Raw genomic sequence first — 18226 nt, 5'->3', positions numbered from 1 at the left:
TTCTTTCTGTTTGTTTCGCCTGACGTCATGATATCAAAATTTTCATACATGGAGTCCTTGACGGATCTTGAGATTCCCTCATCTTCTAGAGTAATTCACAAAACTTACAAGCTATGCTTCTCCTGTGAATTCCTCTTTTCCATATAGAGTTACAAAATAAAATTGTATTGCTTACTTGTTAATTAATCTAAAAACAAAGTTGATATCATTATAATTGTATCCATGTTTTGTTGAAACTTATGTGATTCAAAGTTTCTTAAATATAATGTACTCATGTAAGCGTTATGTATATTGCCTTGTATTACTTTATGTGGAAATAAAATCATTTGAATTTGAATTTGAATCATAAATGACGAATAAGTTGCCCATTGGGTCATAGCAATGGTTGTATAGTGTAGTTATTCATGGTTTCGTATAAATAGTTGGGGACTGTGCTAAATGAACAGTTATTTTTCTCTCTCTTTTCATGCATTCAAGTCATCCCCCCCCCCCCAAAAAAAAAAGGATAAGTGTTGATCCGTGAGCAAAAAAAAAAAAAAGGAAAAAAATCCTGACACGTATTAATCAGGAGAGAATTGCTGGGAGAAACATATAGCATTTCATGGATTCAGACTTAACTATAGAGAAAACAATATAGGGAAGCAATGCCAATCACAGACAACACTGTGATATAAATTATGTATTGGAAAACTCTGCAATGATATATACTGTAGGTCCCTACGTCATGTACACGTGTAGTGTAATGTGGCGCGTGGTCATTAAAACAGATGCGATCTTGCACAGTGAATGTAAATGAAGGTGGAATATATTCCTCATGTAGGTCTACCCAATTCTCCTCGATTTCTCGAGTTCTCTTAAGTTTCTCCAGTTGATATAAAAGTTTGCCCAATGTAAGTTGCAGAAACCTGTTTGTTCAGCGGTGGAGAATGGCAGAATTTATCCCCCCCCCCTCCCAGCCGAGTATATTTCTCCTCGTCTTACAAGCAGAAGTTCTCGATTGCAAAAACATCAGGGCAGAGAGAGCTGGATTTCAAGCAGTGATCCCTTACATGCCTTATGAGGGATCTAGAGAGCAACATTCTAAAGTCATTTTGCTAATGGGTCATCAATGTTAATAATTCACCTGTGTCTTTATTACATGTTAATATGTTCATCACATTGTTGTACTGATATCATGACATTATTTGTATACGCGAACATTAATTTTCATTGTATCCCTGATTATTTTGTTGGAGATGAAATAAATCAACTTGAACTTGAATGTGATGGAGGAGACCTTATACCATCAAGGAAAATTTCTCAAGCAGGGTTCGACATTATGATAGCGGTGGCCCGGTGGTCCGGTGGTTCGGTGGTCCGGTGGTATGGTGGTCCGGTGGTCCGGTGGTCCGGTTGCCCGGTGGCCCGGGGTCACAAGAATTGGTGTCGGGACACCAAATTTCCAAGAAAAGGTCATCTTTTGGTGGTCCAATTGGACGACTTAGATTCAAAATGAATCGATATTATATCCTTTTATTTCGGGCCACCAAAATTTCAAGTTAAAAGATTTTAGTGGCCCGAACGGGTCATCAGAGAATAATGTTGCTGTCAATGCCTGCCTCAAGTATAGATAGTCAAATGACAATTGAAGGGATGGAAACAACTTAAAAACAGGTTTAAATGGTGTTTGAAGTACATGTATATGATAAATTATGGAATCAAATTTAGAGTTGCTATGCTATATGGTATTTTAAGGATATATGTCGCTTGTCTGTTCAATTACATTTTACGGTTAAGGAGTGAAAGTGCTGATTTTAATGCAGTATTTTAGTGTTTTGTTCAAGTTTACATATGGCTCTCCTTATTACATCTACACCGGTCGATCTCTTTATTTTATTTGTGTGCGTTTGTGCATGTGCTTCATCAGCTTGTACATCTGTGATTTAATCTGAATTGGGTAAATATTTGTGATTAACCTGATCCTTTCTACATTCATGAGTACATGAGTATTTTAGCCGTGAGTGAATCAATCATCAAGCAAGCAATCAATCAATCACAGATAATGTATCGGAAAATAAAAGCATGGGTCCATTCTATATCAATCGCTCAAAGTTTGATCTTCAACTTGAGATAAAACTGATAACAGTGTCAAACTTCATCTTATGGAAATACATGTGTTATAAGAGAACTGCTTTGTTTGATAATAGAGAGTCTGATAATGACAGTATGTAATAGTTTGCTCAACTTTGACATTCTATTTAGTTAAATTCAATACAATTCAATTAAATTCAATATCACATAAATTCTTTCAAATAAAATAATTAGGGCCTACAAGGAGTCAATGTAATATAAAATATACAAATATACATTTGAAAGCGGGCAAGAAAAATAAGTAAGTTCATAACGTATATGAAACGTTTGAACAAAGTCATTGTGTTCAATATTGGAAAGGGAGGCCCACGTAAAAGACAAGCTTGCAGGGATGTGGGCCACTCCTTAGAATAACCATGGAGCTACTAGCTCCATGGAATAACTACTGCTTCACCGAGTCTCTGTCCTTCCGCTATTCTAGCAATGAGGCAGTATGTGGCGGCTGCGATCTTTAACGGGTCTCTTTGCATTATTTCCATCCGTCCCAGAAGCAATTACTTGAACTACAGCTGAGGCTAAATGCCTGTACATTTTTTTTCTTCCCCTGTGTTCCACTTCACATAAACGCGAACACGCTCTTCTATGGTAATTTGGTCTCATGGACTGGGCGCGACGAGATCGTCTGCGCATATGATTACGGAGGGGCCGAATCGCTGATCTGGAGACGCCTTGCCTAGCAACCAGACTGTGAGCTGTTTTTTCTTTCATCTTTACCACCGTCCCGTCTCATTCGACATTATTCATCAGCCGCTGTTAACATTGGTGCAGCTAATGAACTGGCAGGCTAGCTTCAAGTTCATTTGTTAAGGGAAAAAAAAATCGCTAAGGCATGCATTCCTTGCAGTCGTCCTCATTCGTCTTAGTCTCATACCATGCGTTTTTAAACATAAGATTATACGAAATCAGAGGGCGCCATTTTATACGTCCTTGATATCCATCATTTTAAGAAAACAACATTATTTCGTTATCAGTAACTGAATTAACAATGATGACCTCTCATCAATCTGTAAAAGCATGTTTGTGTCATTAAGCAAGCTATCAAACAGTGATAAGCACAATGAAATCTTAAAATACTTATCATGCAATGCATCATAAATCATGATTCTATCTACTTCTTCCGCCTAGCTCCACATGATGATAACAATGGTATCGGGAGGAACTAAGTGAGATCGAAATCATTGGACGGAAATATTACAGACTTTGCAAACCACAATTTCGACCTGATCATAGCTATCCATCTTGCATGACTGCATTGCATATCAAATAATATCAAATAATACATTCAACACAACTGCGTGTTATATGATAGTTGCTCAATTGCTGTTGGCAATAAAAAGCGGGGTACTTCAGAAAACTTTAGAATATCTCTAGAGCCTTTCAACACTCATGTGTGTTACAATATTTGTGGCCAAATATAGTATTAGTATTACATTAGTGTTCATTTGCAATGCTTGTAACTGAGGAAAGGGATGAAATATATTTTGCTTAATGTCTCTTGTTCCTCTTAACGTTTTACCTCTTCTTTGTCATTTTTTTTTAAGGGGAAAGGCCTCTGGTGATCCCTTTGAAGCCAAAAAGTATTATGTTTACATGCGTGTTTACAGTACATATCTTTCGGTGTCTCTGTCAGTTTACAGTGTGACTGAGTGTGTTTGTGTGTATGTGTGTGTGTGTTTGTGTTTGTGTGCGTGGGTAGGTTGATGGAAGGGCAGCACGTCACATAAATCTGCCGATAACAGAAACCTTGTTCAATTCAATTCAGTTCAGTTCAATTCAATTCAATTCAATTCAATTCAATTCAATTCAATTCAATTCAATTCAGTTCAATCCAATCCAATTCAATTTAATTCAGTTCAATTCAATTCAATCCAATTCAATTCAATTTAATTCAGTTCAATTCAATTCAATCCAATTCAATTCAATTCAATTCAATTCAATTCAATTCAATTTAATCAATTCATTTTATTTCATTCTTTTTTTTTTCCGACGAAGCATGTATAACATAAAGTATTTACGAATGATTTTAGGTAAACATTTGAATGTTAAAAAAGGTAATTAACAAATAAAGATAATACATGCATACTGACAAAATACAAAGTTATGTTTAGAGAAAAAAAAAAAGAACTGAGAGTTCCACTAAAAAGCATGCCTGTATATTATATGAACCACTCGAAGAATTCTATGAGAGTATTCAATTCCAAATACTTCATTTCATTTCATTTCATTTCATTTATTTCATTTCCAACAACATTTTCATACACAAAATAACACAACATCAATGCAATGTAGTAACAAAGAAAAATACGTGAAGTTGACAATACTGCGCATCACAAAAGCAAAGTACACAATGAAAATTGAATTGAAACTAAAGTTGCAGGAAATGGAGGAGACATGCTAAAAAGCTAAACACCAGAACTTAACACCAGAACAGGACGGAATATTACAGGAGAAAAACAACAACGACATGACTGCAGGGTATACAATAAAAAGAAATAAAAAAGGGTAACACAGAATAAAAGGAAAACAGGAGAGAAAGGAAGAGAATGCCTACAAACTGATCAAGAGGAATAGGAAGGTGGAATTGAGGAGGTGCTTCGGGCAGCTAGTGGCTGCACGCAGCTGAGCAAGGATTGTGCAAATGAGATGGCGCATTTCATTATTTAATGATTTGATGATGATGTAATGCTGATAATGAACCTTGAGGTTGTTGTGGTCCAGCTAATGAAATGAATATCTCAGCGAGAATCTAACAGGCCTCGCATCTAGCACGACAATTGGCCTTAATTGCACGCAAGAATGAAGTCTTTTAATGAGTCATTTTGTCAGCTGTCTTTTCTCCCTGCATAACAATCATAATATATAATAAGGTTGCTATAATGGCATGCGTACGGTGTGCAAAGGGTATACACATATGCATAGGGTATGCGGCTGTCATTATGAATATTCATAACATATAGCTTACTTACATCGAACTTTTAACTTCAATATGACCGTGATATCATCATCAGCCTATTTAGTCCTCAATATCTCCTGTATTCTTCAATTCAATTCAATTCATTTTTTTTTCCGACAAAACATAATAACGTAGATAAATTTCACTTTGTTTTGTAACATTTTGTAACAGAAGAATGATATGTATGGACAATGCATTGTAAAATGAACCGAGTATACAACTATAGCGAAACATTATGACAATGAAAGTTTAACATTGTAATGAAATATATCATCATAGCGAAGAATATGTGTGTGGAAAATGAAAGGACCTACTGAAAGACAGTTCTTGTAATCGAGATAATCCGTGAGCACTACGATAGGTTTAGTAGATAGATAGACAAAGAAAGACAGAAATAGACAGATAAAGATAATTTATAGCGATAGATAGATAGATAGATAGATAGATAGATAAACAGAGATATAGAAAGATATATATATATATATGAATAGGGTAGTCAGATTAATGATAGAAATTGAGGTTGTTGGTTTTAATGTAGAGAACAAATTGGTGTAATGGGTTCGAAAGGAAGCAGACATTATATTTGCGAAAGAAGAGACAACCATAATTACCTGTTAAATGACTACGAAACACCGCATCTCAAAATATATTCCAAATCTGAATTTTTCCAATGATTATGTGGCTGAATCGAGACTAGCGCAGTCATTCCCGTCGCCGTCGTCAGATCTCCGCTGCAGTGAGTCAGTCCATTTAGTGAGTCATCTTCTTCCACGTCTCGCTTCATTGATGTCCCACCTTTAGGGGGAGGGGTAGGCCGTCATTATTTCGATGAGGCTCTAGCTTTGTCTCATACGTCCAGCTTTGAACACTTGAAATGCATCTTTGACATTCCTCATCTTTTCCTCTACCAACTAGGCCTATACATGTATGCCCATCACTGCCCTGCAGAGGTAATGGCAGTATAGGAGTAGTAGTAGTAGTAGTAGTAGTAGTAGTAGTAGTAGTAGTAGTAGTAGTAGTAGTAGTAGTAGTAGTAGTAGTATATAGCAGTAGTGGCAGTAGTAGTAGTAGTAGTAGTAGTAATAGTAGTAGTAAAAGTAGTAGTAGTAGTAGTAGTAGTAGTAGTAGTAGTAGTAGTAGTAGTAGTAGTAGTAGTAGTAGTAAAAGTAGTAGTAGTAGTAGTAGTAGTAGTAGTAGTAGTAGTAGTAGTAGTAGTAGTAGTAGTAGTAGTAGTAGTAATAGCAGTAGCATTGTGGTGGACCCACTTCCCTGGTATCAGTGAAAAAAAAAACAACAACAACAACACAACAACAAGAAGAAAGAGGGCTTTCAAATTCATCGCGTCAATAGTATTGTCATGGATGGCGATGTTTGATTATATCAACAAAGATACAGCTCTCATGGTCACATCAACAGTCATGCACCATCAACAAACGTTTACTACCTATAAGAACCTCTGTAATCATGATGAATGATTAGGGTCTACAATAATGATGACGGTGACTAAGATAAGAGAAAAGGGAAGTTCAGGAAAAAGAAGGAGGAGAGAAGGAGAAAAGGTAAAATAATCTTGAGATAAGCAGCGGTTAAACGCTTTATTTCACCGGATTTAATATTGGCACGATTTGTATTTTTGTCCAACTAAATTCATGAAAAACTTCCGCCGCACCATTCTCCGTTTAAAGTCCTCTATTTCACAATCCACTAAGCAGGAAACTGACTGATTAGAGAGCGTTCCTCATCAAACCTCAACACATGTGCTGTAAGATATAAAAAAAGACTAAAAAAAAATCAACAGCAGACAAGAAACAGCAGCAAAGGCAGGAGAAGAAGAAGAAGAAGAAGAAGAAAAAAAAAAGAAAAGAAAAGAAGAAGAAGAAGAAGAAGAAGAAGAAAAAAAAGAAAAGAAGAAGAAGAAGAAGAATAAAAATAAAAGAAGAAGAAGAAAATATAGTCGAGTTGTCCTCCACTAACGGCTTGATTTTTCTTTGAATTAGAACATCATCACATTTAAAAGTATGAAATACTGGTATCTTTTTCTCTCCCTATATGTTTCTCTCTCACTCTGTTTATTGACTGTCAATCTGTGTATCTGTCTCTCTTTCTCTCTCTCATTTATCTACCCATCTCTTTACTCTGCCATTATCTGTATCTCTTTCTTTCTTTGTGTATTCATAAACTCTATGAATACAATATTATCTCGTAACAAGAAATGAAAAAGAAAAAGAAAGGAAGAAAGAACACATTATCTGACCCTGCATCCATAATGATCAGCCAGATAATTAAGGGTGATTGCAAACCCTGTCCTCGCTACGTTATACCCTCATATTATTGTCAGTTACGTAATATCAATCGATCGTTGCAATTAGTGCGGGAAATAGTCAACGGCTAAGTTCAGACATAATCACGCGTTACTTGGCATGTCAACGTGGAGAAACATCTCTGTTTGTTAATAATGGTGGCTGATTTTCTCAAGTCGCGCTATGACACACACACAAGACTACCATGGGAGTTCAACAACAACACAGGCTCAGATACTTCAAACTACACACTTATTTCTAATTCATGATTGGGACCTATACATACAGATTCGGTTCTATTGAAAAATAAAAGAATATCAAAATGTTTCAAAAAGCTTACTTTTTTTTGTAACACTTAGTAACCCATGAAATTATAACAGCCTCGTACGGCTGAAAGAGACCTCACAAAAATGAAATTTGAATGATATGAGAACAGGCATAATTCAATGCACAATAATTCTCTCAGTATCACATGACCCCTGTGATTGAAACATCAACGGAAATTACTGATTGGAGAGGATAAATTCTAAAAATTGGTGAAACTATATTTGAAATTAGAGACTAAAATGAGAGGACCAGTGCCCTAATCCTTTTCTTGTTTTTGTCTCCCGCCGGGAGAGAAATGAAATGTTTCATCACACACTGACAAAAGCGAATAAAAGAGCACTGTGTGTGTGTGTGTGTGTGTGTGTGTGTGTGTGTGTGTGTGTGTGTGTGTGAGAATGGCCAACGATCAATAAGGCTGCAAATATCAATCATAATTATTGTTGCTGCCATCACTGTTTACGCAGCTCGTCCATTAAACTTGCTTCCTTTTTTTTTTTTTTTTTACTTGGATTGATTCGGTCTGTTACATGCCGGACAATTTCAGGTACAATTCCATATTTCAAGGAAACAGGTCATGAATGATTATAAGACAAATTTCAGTCCGAAGTTACAATGCTATTGATATACGTTCCTGTATTATTATGCTTGTTATGTTTGTTACTTACAAATGTGCTTAATGTATTTCCGTTATCGGTCCCCTTTTCTCGTAAGTGTGTAGCATCCACTTATGAACATAAATAGACTGAACTTTACATCATTAAAATACAAAAAAGACACACACAAAAAAAAAAACCATTGCTGCTCTTTAAACAGCATGCTACTGACACGGGAAAGGAAATTCAGATGACGCCGATATCTCGCGATATGATTATTCTCTCCTTCGCGTTCGCGCAATACTCAGGACAGACTGAATCGCCTTGATTATGAAATCGGTAAGGAAAGTGATCTGGCCCTTTAAAGTTGAAGTATGAGTCAGACAGTGAGTCCCATCAGACACATGAGACAAGACATTCATTCGCCCTGACTGCATCGCCGTTCACAGTGTCATGAGCCAATGTGGCATATCAAATACCCACATTGTTTATTGTGCTTTCTAATTCGCAACTGAGCTAGCCGACACACATAGCTCAGTCTTTTGATGAACAGCAATACAGCATAATTAGTTTCACAGGGTATTGTGAATAAAACACAATGATCAACTAATTTAAATCCCGTTTAAAATTTTAGATTTCCTTCACATTAGCTAATATATTTCGGTGAGACAATACCTGATGAAAATGATGATGATGATAATGATGATGATGATAATGATGATGATGGTGATGATGATGATAATGATGATGATGTTATGAGTGTATTTTATTCATGATCTGCTCTCTTATTATTTGTGCCTATTTTGTCGCACGTTGTGATAACGATCCATGCCAGTCGGTGGCTGGATATAGCCATGTTAATGAAAAAAGCAATATCTGTTCAGATAGCCATTGAGACCTATGCAAAAAAAAAAAAAAAAAAAAAAAAAAAATGTCTTTCTGTTATATACACATATGTTTTCAAAGAACTCGCCGAGTGTATATATATCTCAAACATTGCTATTCATGAAGGACTTCCCTTTTCTTCAGATTATCCAAGGGTGCGGTGGGTGTTGTGTCCAATCAACGTGGTTCTTTTATAGCAGCACGTCAGTCATGTGTCAAAACCGCTGTCATTGGTTAGAATATCGACAGCAATTACTAGGGTCGTCTCATATGTTCGCTGTCTGGGTGATAACTGATATTGGATATTCACGCATTTCTCTTCACTAACATATGGCGAATGTGCTAATGAAGGACAGGAGTGGATTTCGTACGTTTATGCTGAGAAGAGCACTGGACAGCAAAGAGTTGCACGCATTTTGGCCGAAATCGAAAACAACTTTCTGAGATGATCCCTAATAATATGCGCCGTATTGCACATGCTGATAAGGCAGGCCACCTCTTCAACAGAACGTAAATCCCTGCCCTCAGTGAAGTTTGAATTCAGTACAGCTGCTGAAGGTAGCGCACAGCCACAGAAGAAGGGTACACCGGCCGGTCGAGACAATCTTCCATTCCATTCCGTGCAATTCCTTAGTATAGCAAGACACAAAATCACTGAAAATGCGCGAGATTGTTCACATCCAGGCCGGCCAATGCGGAAACCAGATCGGTGCCAAGGTAGGGAAGAAAGCATTTTTATTTTTTGGTTGTTTTTTGAACGACAAAAACATTCCATCTTGTCGTGATTTATTCCCCTCCTAGGAAGTATCACGTAAGATGTCCTCCCTGAGATGCAAGAGCACACGGTTCGTTCAGCGTAGACATTTCTTCACGCCCATTTTAAAGTGCCACTTACTTCTCCCTCGCTCGCCTTGATCACGTGTGAACGCACTATGGCTGATAAAAATAAAATAATATATTTTCCTTTGAGTTTGTTTACGAGCAAAAGAAATAGATGATTAGCTCAAATTTATACTTGTAAAGCAATTTCATCTCTTCCGCATCTACTTCAGCCATATTTTTGTGTAAGACTTAAATAAAGCAAATTTATTACCACCAGTATCAGTCTGACTTCTGTATATAAAAGTAAATTTCAAGGGGACATAATACTCTATCTCTATATTATTTCAGAAACAGAAATTTTACTGTTGATTTCCTTTAAATTTGCTAGTAAAGTAGTATCAAATCCGTTTTTCGTCTCTGCTTCAGAAGATCTGTTGAAATTTTGCTGCAAGAGCTCAAACTCGCCGTTACTCATCATGCTACAGACCTCACCGTGGTACCATGATGACTAATGCATAAGGGGAGGCATGGATGGGGTCAGCCAGCCCCACATGGTTGATGGGCGTACTCATTGTCCACCAGATGTTTTCTAAGATTTCCCCGCCCGGCTTTTTCTAGAGCATGCGGACTTTGTCCTTGAGTGTACTGTGAATGTGTGTCTCTGTGTGTTTGTGTGTGCACTTCTTTGTGCGCATTCTGCATCGTTAGATTTGTATGTGTGTCTGTCTGTGCATAATATGAAATGATTATTAGCACACTTTATACCCTCAGACCACATCGTTTAGTAAAATGAGCCTTTCTAATTATTCTAGTACATCATCGCGGAAGTCAAACAAAAGGTAAAAGTTTCATTAGCATGAAACGTATAATGAGGAATTCGTAGAATTTTGTACTTGGCTTATATTTTTACAGTACAGTCTGATATTGGTGGTATCCTCATTATGCAAATTGGCCGGAGTGATGACGTCATCAACTCACAACACTGCCATTGGTCTGTGCACAGAAAAAAAAAAAAAAGATTCTAAATCATGTTCGGGGTAGAGGATTTAACACCACCCCCCCCCCCGTCGTAATTTTGATGAAAATTCCTATCGTTCATGTTGTCTGATATCACTCTTACTCATCTAGCAGTCAGCCGGAAGATGATATGCAATTGCACTTTAAATGTCATAAACGATTTAGCATATCTAATCAGAAATCAGATTTTCAGGTAGGAAGTATCAAATAATATATATATTTTATGTAAATCATTATTTTGGGGTTTTTTTATCATTATGTTGGCCTTCAGTATACTACTATCTATGTAGGCCTATTTTTGTTCATTTCTTTATTAATCTCCTTATCTTTCTTCTAACAATTATCATTGGTCATCATACGCGTGGTCTAGACGTTTAACGAATCGGATTTCTTTTATATCGCATTTTCATCTAGTCATTTTATTAACCGGATCAAATCACATAATAGGCCTATACACATGTACAATGTCATATAGTGCCTGTGAACAGAGATAACAATTTACATTAGCTTTAGCATGCATGATAAAGAACAACAGAGATTTTTGGGGCTTACATCTTTCATAGGGTCTAAAATTATTCTGATAGTGTTCGATACTGCAATGTTTTCTGTGCATTAGTATACAAAAAAAAAAACACACACACACACACAACATGCAAAACACACATACACACATATGGGAAGATAATGCATGTATATGTCTTTAATCCCAGGGTATCCAAGCGAAAGAGATGATGCTATATAGTATATAAATATCAACAGGGAAGCGAATTATTTTTGATTCGAAACTAGCGCGGTCGAGTGCATTGATAACATGTACTTATGAAGAAAAAAAAAGCTATACGAGACCAAACACAAATACGGGCGCTTCCTGCTCTCATCTACACGTATTCTGGATGGAGTGTAATATGAAACCTACATGAGAGTATATTACTACGAAGTCCCACTTATGTGATTCATGTCATACCACTTACAATCATCAGTCAGGATTAGGTACATGTCTTGTACCTCCCCCCCCCCCCTCCCCCCTGCTTGAAAGAATCTGGAAGGATGGAACCTTCGGAAAGTCATGGGTGTTGCGATTTTTGTTCGATTATTTTATTTCAGATTAAAAAAAAATGGGAAGGGGGGGGGGCTGCCCCTATGGTTCCGCGGCCCCTGCCATTTAGACTACACACACACACACACACACACACACACACACACACACACACACACGCACACACACACACACACACACACACATGATAATAATTATTTTTATCAAATTGTTATTACTATAATGTCATGCTTTGAAACAAGTTGGGGAGGATCTCTGCTAATACGGCTATACCGTCTCCAGACAGAATGTGAGAGACTTAACAACTCAGAGCCAATGAACTCGAATATTAAAAAGATTTACACCGATTACAAAATGGCAGACATCTCCACTCAGTCCCGATCTGCCATTGTCTGCGACGAAATGTTTTGGAGCGCTGGGCAAAATGACGTATATTGTATTGTATTAGTCTAGATTTGGCCACACTCGTTTCTTTCTTGCTTCATTTCTTTTCGACCTCCGATCGTCGAAACCGTGTCATCTACTCTGGAAAAGTACAAGCTGGGGCAAAAGAAAAGTAAGCAGGTGTTGTGGTGATTGCGCGTCAGAATGATGGTGATTCAGGCTTACGCGTAATAGAAATGGAATGAATTGTGGCGAGCACTCGGTGGCTTACGCTCAGCAGCAGTATGCATGATCACCACTAGCTCTTTTTTTTTCTTTTTTCTTTTTTTGTATCAATGCTCTTTTTCATTCCTCCCCCTCTGTTGGCGCGCCGGTGTGCAATACCCGAGGGGTTTTCAGTTGACACTATGGATGTGAGCAATGGAACACATGGCTAATTTGTTTTCAGCTGCTTTCCGCGGCTGTGTGCCAGGCGCATGATGTGTTATGTGAGAGAATTCATAGCAGAGCTCCTCTTGAATCGTTTTATGTTCAAGGGTTGATCTCGGGCAAGGTCTCGCCTCCAGACCCGACCCGGAAACAAATTAGCTGCGACTCGAAATCGAAAGGGCGAGAGGAGCGTCTGACTTTTTCTTTGCTGTGCCAACGAAATCACAAATTACATGGCCCAATGCCACGTTGGAAGTTTTGTCTCAGTGGTTCCAACTGAAAGCAGCCTTCCTCAGCTTAAAAGTTGCAAAAACGCACAAGAACAAGGGTCAATCGGCGGGCCAATCGCCTTAGCTGGCATTCTCCGAAAGTGTCTTCTGTTAACATAATAATAGTTACATCCAATTATGTAATGAGTATTGCGCATTCAGTAATGTATCGTGACATATCACGCTGTTGATATTTTCATTATCGGCAATAGAATGAAGTCACACATCACGTACCACATCACAATTTCAAAGTTGGGGACTCGGCACCATTCATCATTGATTTTAGAACTTCAAGTGGCAGAATAATGATAAAGAAATATCAACCGCACCCCATGGCTGCAATAGTTAGAGTACTGAATGCTGCATGATTATTTTTGTTCTAGTCTTATATAGTTACTGCATAACTAGACACATATTAACAAAACGCACACTTATTTCATACATCCACACTCAGTGTCCACACTATCTCCCTCTCTCCGTACGTGCAACAAACGTATGCCTTACATAGGCCTACATGCCAACATCAGGCGTAGTTTTCACAGATATTCTGCTTGAAAATAGCCAGAAGTTAAAGGAGATGGCGAGTAAATGATTAGCATTCCCACTGATTCCCACTGATCAGTTACTAGCCATCCCCTTTAACGAATGACAACAGTTTATAGCAGGGTATATCGTTGTCAGACAGAAATTCCAACTTGAGTCAACTTCAGTCAACATCATCGATGTCTGATCGAGAAAGACTAGAATAATGACTGCTCCTCTTCAGTCTTCGGTGTCAATTTCACACAAAGTGTCCTTCTTTTTGTTCCACTCTGCAAACAGAAAGCTTTAACACGTCGCCATACTGTATTATGTACACAGGGTCCCTGTGGTGATTTCTATTTCAAAAAGAAATAACGCTCATATTTAGGTCGGCGCAAAGCCTAGACAAGAAACACGCTTGCTGAAAGACGACGCCTCATGTAGACTGATATAGCAAATATCTCCCGACATTGTCCACAGAAAATACCGGTGATCTATACCCTAAGATGACAGAATAAAGTATGTAAAGGGGCTACATGGGGTTCTGATCGATGAGGCACAAGTCTTTTACTCTTTCTTTTTTTCTTCCACCGCTGAAAGAGTTTATTTTTTTTTTTGAACTTGCGATATTTAATTTTCACGCAGATAACCATCTACACGTAAAAGGTAAAAAGATTCAAGGAAGATTGCAAAACAGGATGATGAGTAACTGATTGACAAATTGCCCTACATCGACGTAAATTGATGTCAATCATTTGTCAAATCGATGTCAAAAATGTGTAAATTTGTCAATCAGTTGCAATGAAAACACCTCGATGGAAGAATTTCATTAATTTGAAGGATGATGAGCATTACAAGATCACATCTGTAAGAGAGAATATTATGAAAGTGGCATGTAGTGGCAACATTTCCCTTTTTCATTTTTTCACTTCTTTTTCTTTCTTATTTCCGCTTTACACAGTTCTGGGAGGTCATCTCAGATGAGCACGGCATCGACCCCACTGGCACCTACCATGGCGACTCCGATCTCCAGCTAGAGCGAATCAACGTCTACTACAATGAGGCCACTGGGGGCAAGTACGTGCCCAGGGCGGTGCTCGTCGACCTCGAGCCCGGCACCATGGACTCGGTCCGCTCGGGACCCTTTGGTCAGATTTTCAGACCGGACAACTTCGTCTTCGGCCAGAGCGGAGCCGGGAACAACTGGGCCAAGGGCCACTACACGGAGGGAGCTGAGCTGGTCGACTCCGTGCTCGATGTCGTTCGCAAAGAGTCGGAGAGTTGCGACTGCCTACAGGTAATGATTCTGAGTCGACATTATTACGTAATCGACGCCCCAAGGCGGTCTAAGCCTGGACAGCAAGTAATTTATTTGTTAATTTGTTTTACATGAAAAGAGAAAGTGAAATATAATATATGTCACGGTATGTCAAAACATTGACTGCTTCAGATCTCCAAGTATGCATTGTGATAAGAAAACAAATTGCGTGCGAATCATGCATGTATTTTGCCTAACTACTTGCCTAAACTCCTACAGAATGCTAAGCAAATAATGTGGATAGAAACTGATTTTACGACGTTTTACTCCCGTATCTCATCCCAGGGCTTCCAACTGACACATTCCCTTGGTGGTGGTACTGGCTCCGGGATGGGAACCCTCCTCATCAGCAAGATCCGTGAAGAGTACCCAGACCGCATCATGAACTCCTTCAGCGTGGTGCCCTCACCAAAAGTATCAGACACCGTCGTCGAACCATACAATGCCACACTCTCCGTCCATCAGCTGGTTGAGAACACAGACGAGACATATTGCATTGACAACGAAGCCCTATATGACATTTGCTTCCGCACACTGAAACTGACCACGCCCACCTACGGTGACCTCAACCATCTCGTCTCCGCCACCATGAGCGGTGTAACCACTTGCCTCCGATTCCCTGGACAACTCAACGCTGATCTCCGTAAGCTTGCCGTCAACATGGTTCCATTCCCCCGTCTTCACTTCTTCATGCCAGGTTTCGCTCCTCTGACCAGCCGCGGAAGCCAACAGTACCGCGCCCTCACCGTACCCGAGCTCACACAACAGATGTTCGATGCTAAGAACATGATGGCAGCCTGCGATCCCCGCCACGGCCGCTACCTGACAGTTGCTGCCGTCTTCCGTGGCCGCATGTCGATGAAGGAGGTCGACGAACAGATGCTGAACGTCCAGAACAAGAACAGTAGCTACTTCGTCGAGTGGATCCCCAACAACGTCAAGACCGCCGTCTGTGACATCCCACCACGTGGTCTCAAGATGGCCGCCACTTTCATTGGCAACAGTACCGCCATCCAGGAGCTCTTCAAGCGCATCTCTGAGCAGTTCACCGCTATGTTCCGGCGAAAGGCTTTCCTCCATTGGTACACCGGCGAGGGCATGGACGAGATGGAGTTCACTGAGGCTGAGAGCAACATGAACGACTTGGTGTCCGAGTACCAGCAGTACCAGGACGCCACCGCTGAGGAGGAGGGAGAGTTTGATGAGGAGGAGGAACTCGACGAAGAGGCAGCCTAGACATCTCGATGCATAACCTAGCAACCATGCCTCTTGGAAGCCAGTATACATATCACCTACCACATCGCTAGCACTGCGCCATGATGCAATACAGTATTTCATCGTTTCAGAAAAACAACAACAACAACAATCAGATGAGCAAATTGCACTTTACTTTATGCTAAAGCCAGACAGCTGTCGCCAACATCAAAGATCAATTGCAAATATCACAACTCAAACCTGCAACGCATTCTCAATTTTAAGCTGCTTCAACAGATCAATGACTTTGAATTAAAATCTGGATTCAGGTCCAGAAACGTCTGTCATGATGCAATTTCTTAATTTGTGAACTGTACTAATATTATTAGGTGATCCGAGTATCCTCTCGGATCACCTTCTGTATCTGTACGGATTCTTTGTTGGGTCTTCTTCTTTCTTTATTTCTGGACAAAATTTGTGTATCGATTAGCTCAGAAAGTGTTCTTCCTATCAATTTCAAATTTATACCATATATGTATCATGTCCCAAAGACGACGGGTCTAATAAAATCATAGTGATCAGTCGACCGTGACGTCACTATGACGTCATTATATGAAAACACATTCTCAATCATATCTCATTAATGGAATGGAGTTTTTCAATGAAATTTACGTCAACTATATTTCAAGTTATGCGCATTCTACTCATATTCTAAAAATTCATATTTTCTCTTAAAACGTGCGCGTACGCGCGCGTTGAAATATTTGTATGCTCAAATCGAGCTCAAATTTTTTTTGCACACGTTTCAGACCATTTGGAGCATTTTTTGAAAAATTGAAAAAATCGGACGGACGCGTACGCGCGCGCGCATATACGCACACACAGCTCATATGCAATAACAATTTCACGTTTTTTCACTTTGATGGGATGTCTGAAATGTCAAGGAATATTTCTACCAAGTTTCAAGTCAATCCGACTCAAAATGACGTCATACGGGCCCGTCAAAGTTGAAATTCCGCGCGCGCGTCAATGGCGATATACAGTACAACAATGCCAAAAAACCGCCAATTTTAAATCCGATTTTACTCGTCAGGATGGACGGTGACCCCCAATTTTCTTTACATATTCTGAAAGCTGATGAGTTGTACATGTCATTTCATCGGTTGGCAATGCTGGAAAAATGATGAAAAGATACCAAATTTCTTAATAAATCAAAACAAGTAAATTTTCAAAATGACGTCATCAAATTTCAAGTTTACTCGAGCGTATCTCACTTATCCTTAGTCAATTTTCACCCAGATTTCAGTATGCTGTAGCTTATTTAATACTCTATCAGTTTTAATAAATCCAAAATTTCGCTGGATGAAGTCTTCACCTCGTAAAAATAGATTGAAGGTACCCTCGTCAAATTTGATCCATTTGCGAGTTATCTCTATAGGAGTGCAGTTTTTCTTGAAATGAAAATCAACATGACTGTCTTTATCGAACACTATCTAATTTATCCTACGGTGAATTTCTCCCAGATTTTAATGTGTTAGCTGAGACTTTGCGCTATCGGTAATGTGTCCTCCGTTTTTTTTTTTCATACGACGTCGAAATCACGTCGAAAAACTTCGCTTAAATTAAAGCTTAGCTTCGATGTATTTTCATATTTCTTTCTTTTTGCACATTTCTTTGCAATAACACATGAAAGACATTCCCTAGTACCCCCATATTTTGAACATGTTTAGTTCATGTGACGTACATTATTTTATAAGGTCACAACTACTTGATCGAACACCATCTTGGGTAGGTAAATTAGGGTCAAAGGTCATAAATTTATCATCCTGTATCTTGGTGAATACATGTCCTATCTTTCCAATATTTCGCACACACAAAGACCACGTTACCAAGATCATTTCACAAAATAACCAGTTTTTTCTTAGATGCCATTTTAGCTGTGCAAAGTGGGGTCAATGGTCAAATATACTTCATTATGTATCTTCGTTATAGTGTATACCGACTTTGGTACCAAAGATGGCAGACC

The 18226-nt window shown here is 38.8% G+C and overlaps 1 protein-coding gene across 1 annotated transcript; it reads left to right on the top strand.

The window, feature by feature from the left end:
• The first annotated feature begins 9708 nt into the window (after nt 1-9708).
• On the top strand, nt 9709-16579 carry LOC140230561 (tubulin beta chain-like). Its single transcript, XM_072310704.1, has 3 exons — nt 9709-9905; nt 14650-14985; nt 15292-16579. The coding sequence occupies exons 1-3, from the start codon at nt 9849-9851 to the stop codon at nt 16240-16242; spliced, it is 1344 nt and encodes a 447-aa protein (XP_072166805.1). The 5' UTR covers nt 9709-9848; the 3' UTR covers nt 16243-16579.
• The last annotated feature ends 1647 nt before the right edge of the window (nt 16580-18226 follow it).

Source organism: Diadema setosum, chromosome 7, assembly GCF_964275005.1.
Source record: "Diadema setosum chromosome 7, eeDiaSeto1, whole genome shotgun sequence".
Classification (NCBI taxonomy): Eukaryota; Metazoa; Echinodermata; class Echinoidea; order Diadematoida; family Diadematidae; genus Diadema; species Diadema setosum.
This window is presented reverse-complemented; position numbering and strand designations above follow the sequence as displayed.